This window comes from Hydractinia symbiolongicarpus, chromosome 2 (genome assembly GCF_029227915.1).
Source record: "Hydractinia symbiolongicarpus strain clone_291-10 chromosome 2, HSymV2.1, whole genome shotgun sequence".
Lineage (NCBI taxonomy): Eukaryota > Metazoa > Cnidaria > Hydrozoa > Anthoathecata > Hydractiniidae > Hydractinia > Hydractinia symbiolongicarpus.
In genome coordinates this window covers 18985993-18996548 of record NC_079876.1, presented here as the reverse complement: position 1 = coordinate 18996548, position 10556 = coordinate 18985993, and the positions used below count along the sequence as shown (strand labels likewise).

The 10556-nt window shown below is 37.3% G+C and overlaps 2 protein-coding genes across 2 annotated transcripts; one reads left to right on the top strand and one right to left on the bottom strand.

Moving 5' to 3' along the window:
• Positions 1-242: 242 nt before the first annotated feature.
• On the bottom strand, positions 243-1666 carry LOC130629885 (transcription termination factor Rho-like). Its single transcript, XM_057443264.1, has 2 exons — positions 1160-1666; positions 243-730 (listed from the first exon to the last, which is right to left on the bottom strand). Exons 1-2 carry the CDS (start codon positions 1297-1299, stop codon positions 433-435), a joined length of 438 nt encoding a protein of 145 aa, XP_057299247.1. The 5' UTR covers positions 1300-1666; the 3' UTR covers positions 243-432.
• A 7358-nt stretch (positions 1667-9024) lies between these two features.
• On the top strand, positions 9025-9919 carry LOC130629887 (uncharacterized). The gene is made up of 2 exons (XM_057443266.1): positions 9025-9227; positions 9295-9919. Exons 1-2 carry the CDS (start codon positions 9025-9027, stop codon positions 9917-9919), a joined length of 828 nt encoding a protein of 275 aa, XP_057299249.1.
• Positions 9920-10556: the final 637 nt, after the last annotated feature.

Below are 10556 nucleotides of genomic sequence, written 5' to 3'. Positions count from 1 at the left end.
AATTAAATGTAATTTGCGTTAATTTCTTGACTCGTTAATTTCATGGAATAATAAAGAATAAAGTGGTAGTTTGTTCTGATAATATTCGTTCCTTTGCATGCTGGAAAATTTTTTCAATAAACTTACTTGATTTCACCTCAAACTTCGGGATTAAGCCTGAAACACACGATCCTTTAATACGAAAGGTCAAAAACTGATGGATAATGATCAAAATTACTTACTTTATTAGACACAAGTGTAAATATTTAAGTATATTTAATTAACAAAATTACATAATTATTACGCCTTGTTAGTCTAATGGCTATGACACTCGTAAACGAGAGATCCAGGTTCGAATCCTGGACAGGGCATGAAAAACATTATCTTGCACCTACAACAACCCCGTTGTATTATATTGATAAAATTCTGTATATTGACCTTAAAATACCTTAATTAAATATACGTAATCTTCGAGTTGTAGAAGGGGAAGGAGTGTATATTTAAATGCCTGGCCCTGCCTTGCCGTTCCTTTCTTGCCGTTCCCTTTCTATGTCTTTTCTGTTGCCTGCTTACTATGCCCTTGTCTGTGCCTCCCATGCCTTGCCTACCCCTGCCTTGCTGATTCCTCTTCCTGTTTTCTTGCCTGCCTTTGTCGCTCCCTTTCCTTGCCTTTCTTAATAAATCCCTTCCTTTCCTATGCCTTTTCTGGTGCCTGCCTGCTATGCCCTTGCCTGTGCCTCCCATGCCTTGCCTACCCCTGTCTTGCCTACCCCTGCCTTGCTGATTCCTCTCCCTGTTTCCTTGCCTGCCTTTGCCGTGCAACGCTAAATATATTGCCGTGCCCTTTCCTGAATGCCTTTGCCTTGGCAACCTCTCCGCAACATTTTCTATACTGGTTGCTCCTCCAAAGTTTGCAAAAAAGACAGTTAAACTTCCTTTTCGCAGTTCTTTAAGGGAGAGCTTCTATTAAGGTGCCTGCCCCTGCCTTGCTGTTCCATTTGGCCTACCCTTCCATGCCCTTTCTGGTACCTGCCTACTCTTCCCTTGCCTGTGCCTCCCATGGCTTGCCTGCCTATTTAAATGCCTGGCCCTGCCTTGCCGTTCCTTTCTTGCCGTTCCCTTTCTATGTCTTTTCTGTTGCCTGCTTACTATGCCCTTGTCTGTGCCTCCCATGCCTTGCCTACCCCTGCCTTGCTGATTCCTCTTCCTGTTTTCTTGCCTGCCTTTGTCGCTCCCTTTCCTTGCCTTTCTTAATAAATCCCTTCCTTTCCTATGCCTTTTCTGGTGCCTGCCTGCTATGCCCTTGCCTGTGCCTCCCATGCCTTGCCTACCCCTGTCTTGCCTACCCCTGCCTTGCTGATTCCTCTCCCTGTTTCCTTGCCTGCCTTTGCCGTGCAACGCTAAATATATTGCCGTGCCCTTTCCTGAATGCCTTTGCCTTGGCAACCTCTCCGCAACACTTTCTATACTGGTTGCTCCTCCAAAGTTTGCAAAAAAGACAGTTAAACCTCCTTTTCGCAGTTCTTTAAGGGAGAGCTTCTATTAAGGTGCCTGCCCCTGCCTTGCTGTTCCATTTGGCCTACCCTTCCATGCCCTTTCTGGTACCTGCCTACTCTTCCCTTGCCTGTGCCTCCCATGGCTTGCCTGTCGTTGCCTTGCTGATTCATCTTCCTGTTTCCTTGCCTACTTTTAGTGCGCCATTGCCTGCTATGAACGCCTAACCCTGCCTTGCTGACTCTTCTCCCTTCCTATGCCATGCCTTCTCCTTGCCGTCCTTAATGCCTTTGCCTTGGAAACCTCTTTTTATATATGTCCGTATTACTATTTAATATTATAAATCGACAGTTGCACTTTCGGGAATTTTTGGCTCGTTTTGGGTGGTTTTTGGCTTGTGGTTAGTTTTGAATTTTATAACATTTTCAAAAATAGTTTTAGGTCCAAGTTGGACAGTACTCACGGTTGTAAGAAGCAAGAAAGTGTATTCAACACCTTTTGGGAGCCTAACCCCAGTTTTCACAACCACTGCCCCTGTGGACAAGATACTTCAGAGTAGCCTGCTGTATTGTTTTAAAATCCTTTTTTTCGTCTGGTTTATCTAATTTTTGCTACACGATTTTATCCATAAATACTGAGACCAATCCCGCAGGCAGGTTTACATACGACTGCATTTTCCACCTTACTGGAATAATAAATATTTAAAGTGGCTAGCCCAGAAAATCACAAAAACCTATAGTTAGTGGATTGTTTCCACTGGGGGCCACTAGAACAAAAAAGAAACAAAAAATGATAAACCTTAGACTGCCTCAGCTCAATCAAACATAGTAACATTTATAATCTGTGAAAATTGAAAAGAAAAAGAATAAAAAACAAAAATTAAAAAGTTAAAAAGTGATCTCCATTAGAATTTGCCAAATACATTAGAGATGGAAGTCTTAAACGAAAGTAGACTTCCATCACAGGTCACTTGGTCTGGAAGATTATTCCACACTTTTGCAGCTCTAAATGGGAAGGCTTTTTTGCCAAATTCCGTGTTGACCAAGGGAAGTGTGAACCTGTTTTTTAAAGCTCCTCTTGTTTGATGATTATGACAGTTTTTTGTCAAAAAGAATTTTGAGCGCATGTAATCAGGAGCAATATGATTCATGGCTTTGAAAACTAATATGGCATCGTTTTTGATGAGTAAATTATTCATTGAATATTCCCTCTCTTTCCCAAGAAAGGTACGGACACATTTTAATCGTTTTTCTAGTTTTCCCAATCTACCTTGGGTGGCACAAGCCCATGCCGAGGAGCAGTAGTTGAAATATGGCATGACAAGTACAGTAATTAAAAGGTTTTTTGTGTGAGGTGTTAAACAGGATGCAATGGTTCTAATTTTAGAATATTTAATTAGTATTTTTCTATTTATGTCATTAATGTGCTTTTCCCATTGCATTTTTTGATCAAATGTTACCCCAAGATATTTAACTTTTTCGCTCCTCTTCAAAGGAATACCCATATAGTTGATAGTTTTGTTCTCAACTTTTTTTAACTGGCTGTGGTTGCCGAAAAAGATTGTTTCAGTTTTGTCCCTATTAATAGTCATTTTGTTATTATTCAGCCAGAGGTCGACTTGCGAAAGTTCTAACTTGACCTGGGAGACAAGGGTATCCAAGTTTTTATGAGACGAAATAATTATTGTATCATCTGCATATAGATGGTGGTAGTTTGAATTGATGACAGATTTTAAGTCATCAATATACAAAAGAAAGAGCAGGGGCCCCAACACAGATCCCTGCGGCACACCAAAAGCGTCTTCATGAAGCAGATCTGATCCTGTGTCGTTTACAAGAGTCAGCTGCATTCGGCCCGTTAAGTAGGACTCGAACCAGTCAAAGGCAGCATCTCTGATGCCAAAACACCATAGTTTTTTTAACAAAATTTTATGATCAACAGTGTCAAAAGCGTTTTTAAGGTCAATGAGCACAGCACAAACAAAGTTATGTTGGTCGAGCTCAGTAAGAATAAAATCAGAGACATCGACTACTGCAGTTTCTGTGGAAAAGAGTTTTCGAAATCCGGACTGTCTGTCATTCAGGAAGTTGTGCTCAGAAATAAAATAAGACATTTGCTCATGCACTAACTTTTCAAAAATTTTCATAGGAATTGGCAAAATGGAGATAGGCCGATAATTAGTAGGATCTGTTTTATTGTCACTTTTTAAAATAGGCGAGACCCTTTTAGTCTTCCAACATTTAGGTACATAACCAGTAAATAAAGATTTGTTGAAAAGACTTGATAAATAAATACTTAAAACTGACGAACCTGCTTTTAGCAATCGTGAACCAATTCCGTCCAAGCCTGTAGCTTTATTAAGTTTTAGTGAAGTAATTATTTTTTCGACACTTTTGGTCTCAATACGCCCACCGAAAATCGTGTCCGCTAACAGGTGCATTAACATTAGTAGTGTCAGAAGAAAATTTAGAGGCTAGTTTGGCACCAACACTGACAAAAAATGAATTGAATGTGTTGGAAATTTCTTTTGGGTGAGAAGTTTCTGTACCATCGTTTTGGACTACTCGTTTTATCGAGGTAGTATTGCCTGACTTATCAGGAACCAGTTTTTTTAGGGTTTTCCAAAGTTGTTTTGGCCGTTTTTGACAGTCCTGCAAAACGTCATTATAGTACTCGTTTTTAAGTCGATTTTTGAGACCTATTACCTGGTTCCCTTTTTGTTTGACAGCTTCCCAGTCTATGATGGATTTTGTATTTGATGCTTTCCGTTTCAAGAAGTCTCTTTCTTTGATGGCTATTATTAATTCATCAGTGACCCATGCCTCAACACGGCCAGAAAATCTATGTGTTTTGAAAGGGGCATGTTTGTCAGCCACTTTTTGACATTTTTATTCAGTTTCTCACATGCTTCATCAAGGTCATCATAATTATTAAAATATGACCAGTCTAAATTCCTGAGGTCCTTCAGAAAGGCCTCTTCACTGAAGTTCTTGTAGCTACGAACCTTGCATGTTTTAGGTTCAAATTTTAGCCTTTTGAATTTTCTGATCACATAAACTAAATTGTGATCACTGATGCCTAAATCCATGACACCAGTTTTAGAAATACAAGAACTGTTAGAAAGTATCAAGTCTATATGAGTGCTACTATTTTCAGTAACACGAGTTGGCTCCGTAATATGTTGTTTTAGGAAAAGAGTGGAGCATAATTCCTTTATTTTGGAGGAAAGAGCATATTTTGAAAGGATGTTACAGTTAAAATCTCCCAAGATAAAAACTTCTTTTTCTTTTGGGAGCTTGTTAAAACACTGTTTAAAATGAGTACACAGGTTTTCGGTACCCTGCAAATCACTACCTCCTGTAAACCCCACACACGTAAATAGGTTTAGTTTTTTTCAGGCACACTTTCACCCATAGTGATTCAACATTTTCGAAGTAAGGGTGTTTCAAAAGGTGGCTATCCAAGTTTTCATTAACAAAAATTAGAACACCCCCACCTCGTCTATTCCGATCATTCCTATAACAAACATAGCCATCAATTTTAACGTCATTGTCAGTGATGGTGTCATCAATTTTGGTTTCACAGATGTAAAATACATCAAGTTTTGTTTGATGTAGCAGAAGTTTAACATAGTCTAGTTTTGATGACAGACCATTAATGTTGAGATGGGCCATTTTTAAGCCCTTCCCATTTCTGATTGCCTCAAAATCAAAGTTTTCATCAATAGTAATATTGATGTTGTCCGGAATTTCGTCACCAAATGACTCCTCATTAGCAAAGGGCAAATTACGAGAAAGACAGGGACTGCAAACCAAAAACAGTTTATCTTCAGGAGTCTTCATAAATTGTTGAAATTTTTTATCAGAAATACGCTCACAATTTTTATGAGCCCATAATCCACACTTGTCACAAGAAAGTGCTTTGTGTGTTTTTGCCACAGGTTTTAAGCATGAAGAACAGGGATACTTAACAGGACCTGGGTTGAGGCAGATGTCCCCTGACAAGAGGATTAAAAAATAGAAATACTTGTGCCTGCTTGGCTTAAGTTTTGATAGAGCCATTAGTTTTAATTGGAGAGTGAGCTGGCTCTCAGAAACTCTATTGCAGGCATCAAGTGAAGAGATAGAAAAGAAACTCCTATCTAGTCGACTCATTTCGTTGTTGTTGGGTGAGCTACTTTTGAACGAAGGTTTTGTATTGCTCAAAAATACAACGAACACAAAAATCAGTTTTAGCGTAAATGTGGGGTTTCCTACCTGAGTAAAGTTATTTTTAAGTCGTAGAGAGATCATTCTACGGTTATGTGCTCTTCCAAAACTATGTTTGAAGGATCTGAGGCAAGCCCATTTCCTTACGATGTTACACAGAAGGAGCAGCAGAAACCCACAACACAGCAAAGCTACCATATTAGATGATAGATGGATAAAAAACTGACTGGGATAAAAACAATTTATTAACAAAAACAATAATTTAAAATCTTACAAAACAACAAATTAAAGAAATGAAAAGATATAAATGAAGTAAAGAAAGCAGTACAATATATAATAAATCAAAAAGGACTTAGCTGTCAAAACAGGAGCTCTTCAAGTTTTAGTCTTCTTTTTTCTTTCTTCGACTTAGCGCGCCAAGACCGGAGCGTTTTAGATACGTCCGACCTCAACGAGAGCTAAGCACGGAATGAAAACACCAGCGAGCACTTTTCACTAAAGTTTGAACATAATGGAGCAACAAACACAGGCACATGCATGGTATTTTTGCTGAGTGCCCTCTTTTTCGTTATTTTGTTTCTCGCCGGTATCAACATCATTCTTAAATACACTCCTATATGATGTCCCCAATTTTGTTGGTAGCTAGTGTGCACGTCTTTACGGAAGCTGAAAATATAACTATCTAAAAACTCAAGTATAAAACGTTATCTGCTTTAATCTTTGAAGAAATTATGCCTCCCTATCAAAAACCTATGGATATAAATTTCCAAGAAGAAATTAGGGAAATTAAAGATTCTATTAAAAGTAGAAATGCGACCATTTATTACAACTTCAATCAATATATGTAGCAATTGAAAATATGCATATTGACATGGACGAGATTAAACAAGTTGCAAACGATGACAAGAAAAATGCTGAAATTGCCTTTGATCTGGGCAAAGATGTTGAGGCAAAAACCGAAAAAGGCTAATGTATATGACCAAAAATCTGAGGACTGGTTACAATGCAATTATAGATCGGTCGTAAAAATTCACCCATTATCTCTAAATAGTTGCCATTTCTACGTCCTTTTTTACATCGATAGGTAACAAATTGTAACCAAACATAAATCTAGTTGTAGAGGGTCCCCCTTTATCGACAAACACCATGGTCATATAATGACAGGAGATCTCAATATCATAAGTAACACAAATTTACGAAAGTTATTTGAAAAGGGTCCAAATTACAGAGAACCTAAAACAGTTGATTGGCAAGCAGCACGGAAATGCATCCTGGATGGAGTGAAATCTTTGTGCAACTACTTGGTGCACAAAAAACACAACAAATAATGTTTTGCTTAAGGATTGGGTAAACAGTGTGATGAGTTTGGTAGATGAAAGGATTAACATTTTTAAGAACAGTGATACTGGTAAGAATGTTTCGCAAGTTCTGAAGAACGCCGGCTCTGCCCAAGCACTTAAAGACCTGCATAATAACTTTATTGTTACACCTATTGACAAAGCAACAGTTAACATTGCTGTGATTTGTACACGGTATTATGGAGAGGTTTTGTTAAGGAAGCTTGGATTGTGTCAAATTGGAAAAACGGAAACCTACAATCCACTTTATTCATCAGCAACAGGCATCATTACAAAACAGAAAAGTACCCTAAAAGATAAATATAACTTAAATGTCACCGGTAAAAATGAATGCCTTCCTCGCATATATTGGATTCTTAAAATGCACAAAACGCCAACTAAATTCAGGTTTATCATCGGGGCACATAAATGTGCCATTAAGCCAATATCAAAATCCATTTCTTCCATTTTAGAGCTATCCAGTTCTTAGATTCAGACTTACCATGAAAAGTCTCATTTTTATTCTGGTGTCAAATCTTTCTGGGTTTTACAGAATAATGAAACTGGTTATCAAAAATATTCAGAAACTAAATTGTAGATCTAAAGGAAAAGGTCTGTCAACCTTTGACTTTTCGACACTTTATACGAAAATTCCACATCATAAAATACTTTCTGTTGATTGACTTTTGTTTTCAAGGTGTGCTATGCAAACATGTTGTCTTAACTAAGTATGGTGCTAAGTGGGTCTCAAATCCTTCTGAACATGACATTACCTTTGACAAGGATAAAATTAATTGCCTTTTTACATGTGGAAATACTATATTTTAGCAAGTAATAGGTATTTCTTTGGTATCTGATCCTGCCGCATTCATGGCAAACCTGTTTTTATTTTATTATGAAAGCCAGTGGATAAAGGAACTTAAGAAAAAGAATCTGAATGCAACAAAAAAATTTAGAAACACCTTTATATTTATTGATGATCTAATTGCTATAAACGATGATGGTTTGCTCAAGAGGCATTTTTTACGAAATTTATCCTCCTGAACTTGAGTTAAAAAAGGAGCATGGTGGTGTCAATGCGTCATTCCTAGATCCAGACATTACCCTAACCAATAGGACGTTTTCATTGTGTCTGTTTAATAAAAGAGATTACTTTCCATTTCCAATTGTAAGGATGTCCCATAAAAGTAGTAACATGCCATCAAAGATATTTTACTCCTCAATTGGTGCTGAAATACTTAGAATAGGTCGCGCAACTTCAAACATCGCAGACTTTGTAAGATCATCAAACAATGTTTTAGCTAGAATGAGTAAGCAAGATGCTAACATGTGCATGCTACAAAATACTTAAGTGAACATTTACGGTTGGCATGATGTTCTTTACAGGTTTGCGGTAAAATCTAAACGCCTCTGCGAAATTTTATTGCAAGGTCATTAAAAAATAAAAATAAAATATAAAAGATAAAAATTGTAAACACTTTTATTAAGGCGATTTTCCACTAGGCGGTCTAAAACACGCTGAGCGTAGGCGGCTTATAAATCCACTGTTTCTTTTTTTGATTTCCACCTGTCAAAAGCAGCAAAAAGAGCGCGTAAACTTTTAAACAACAAAAATATGTAAACATGAATGTTCGACGTACAAAATTATTGCTGTTTAAGAAAATAAAGCTTCTCAAACTATTGTTCTTATTGGATGAAGAAAAAGAAAACAAAACAAAGAAGTATGCAAAAAGGTTTTGGATAAGACGGCGTATCAAGAACGAAAACTAAAAGGAGAATTCCATTTTCTCGTTCAAGATATGAAATTGTGTGACAGTCAACTCTTTTTTCAGTATTTTCGTATGTCACCCACTAAACTTGAAACCCTCTTATCTTGGGTTGCTCCTTTAATAACAAAAAGTGAAACAAAAATGAGAGAGGCGATAAGTGCAAATGAAAGGCTTTGTCTCACAATGAGGTATCTAGTCACAGGTGATGCTGAAGTGACTATTGCTGCAAATTATTGAATGAGTCCTGCTGTTGTTGGGAGAATAATTCACGAAACATGTTTTGCGGTTTGGGATGCTTTGCACGACAAGGGTTATTTGGAAACTCCAAACAATGAAACTGATTGGAAGCGCATAGCCCACAAATTTGAATTAAAGTGGAATTTTCCTAACGCTCTCCAAGCGATCGATGGAAAACATGTTCTCATGCAAGCTCCTGCACGGTCTGGTTCGGCCTTTTCTAACTACAAAAAACATTTTAGTATTTATTGTACTGATGGCTGTTTGTAGTGCACAATACAAATTTTTACTAGTGGATATTGGTGATTGGGGACGGCAAAGCGATGGTAGTGTTTACTTCAAAAGTAATTTAGGATTTGCAATTGAAGAAAATCGCTTAAACATTCCTACAATGGCTAAATTACCAAACAGTGACAGGGTATTACCCTACGTTTTTGTTGCGGATGACGCGTTTGGATTAAAGCCGCATATGATGAAGCCCTATCCCTTTCAGAATTTATCAACAGAAAAGAGAGTATTCAACTACAGACTTTCAAGAGAAAGAAGAGTAGTAGAAAATGTATTTGGTATAGCTACAAGTCGTTTCAGAGTTTTTCCGAGACCGATTATCGCTAAAGTCGAAAAAGTAGTAGCGTTAACCAAAGCCGTGGTCGCTTTACATAATTTTTTGGTTACCTTAAAGGACAATGAAAGTATTTACTGTCCAGCCAATTTTGTTGATCGGGAAACAAAAGATGGTTTTGTGCCAGACGATTGGAGAAAAGGAAACGAAAATATTATGGGGTTACAAGACTTGACACATGTTTCTTCCAATAACTATTCAAAAAATGCAGCTACAGTTCGTGATAAATATAATAAGTATTTTATGTTAGAGCGAGCTGTTGAATGGCAATAGGACATGGTTACAAAGATAAGATAAACTTGATTAGATATAACATATACACCATTTTTAAAAGAAACCAAAGCATTGGGTTGAGTTTTGATTTTTTTCAAATTTGAATCTGAAATATTTCTTACAATGTCACCCTTTGGAGCCTAAAGTTTCTTATAGGCTGGTTTCTTTTACAAAACGTGTATAGAACATGTTACTACAATTATGTATACTTTTTATATACATTCCTCATCGAGCTCAAGTGCAAATAAAAGTTGACCAATTTTTTAATCAAATGTGTTTTGTCCTTTTTTTTTTTTAGATTTTTTTTAATGAATTCCTTGTAAAAAGGGAGAATTGTGCTTTTAGAGGCATTTTCTCTAGAGGAGTACAACCTCTAGCTTATTTCCAAAGACCTAACAGGTTGAGTTCATCATTGCGGTGGCTTGCCACCTCTTTGTAAATTATTTTCCCCCAGGCGTCTTTAACTCCTTTTCGATGTTATGTATTTGCTGTAAGGTAGCATTAGCACTGTTATCACCTTCAGTGGACAATTTTTTTTTGCGTTTACTACTATTCGATAATGTTGACGATGCAGGTGATGGCGGTAAAGAAAAACCTCCCTCATTTGACAATCTGTTCGGAGATTGCAAGTCAAATT

What these genes read in the sequence shown, in the direction of transcription:
- LOC130629885 (XM_057443264.1), bottom strand. Translation starts at nt 1,299, where the DNA reads ATGGGAGGCACAGGCAAGGGCATAGCAGGCAGGCACCAGAAAAGGCAT. An exon ending in AATCAGCAAGGCAGGGGTAG is followed by an intron (nt 731 to 1,159) that starts GCAAGGCATGGG and finishes AGACAGGGGTAG; the next exon opens with GCAAGGCATGGGAGGCACAG.
- LOC130629887 (XM_057443266.1), top strand. Translation starts at nt 9,025, where the DNA reads ATGAGTCCTGCTGTTGTTGGGAGAATAATTCACGAAACATGTTTTGCG. An exon ending in CTCATGCAAGCTCCTGCACG is followed by an intron (nt 9,228 to 9,294) that starts GTCTGGTTCGGC and finishes GGCTGTTTGTAG; the next exon opens with TGCACAATACAAATTTTTAC.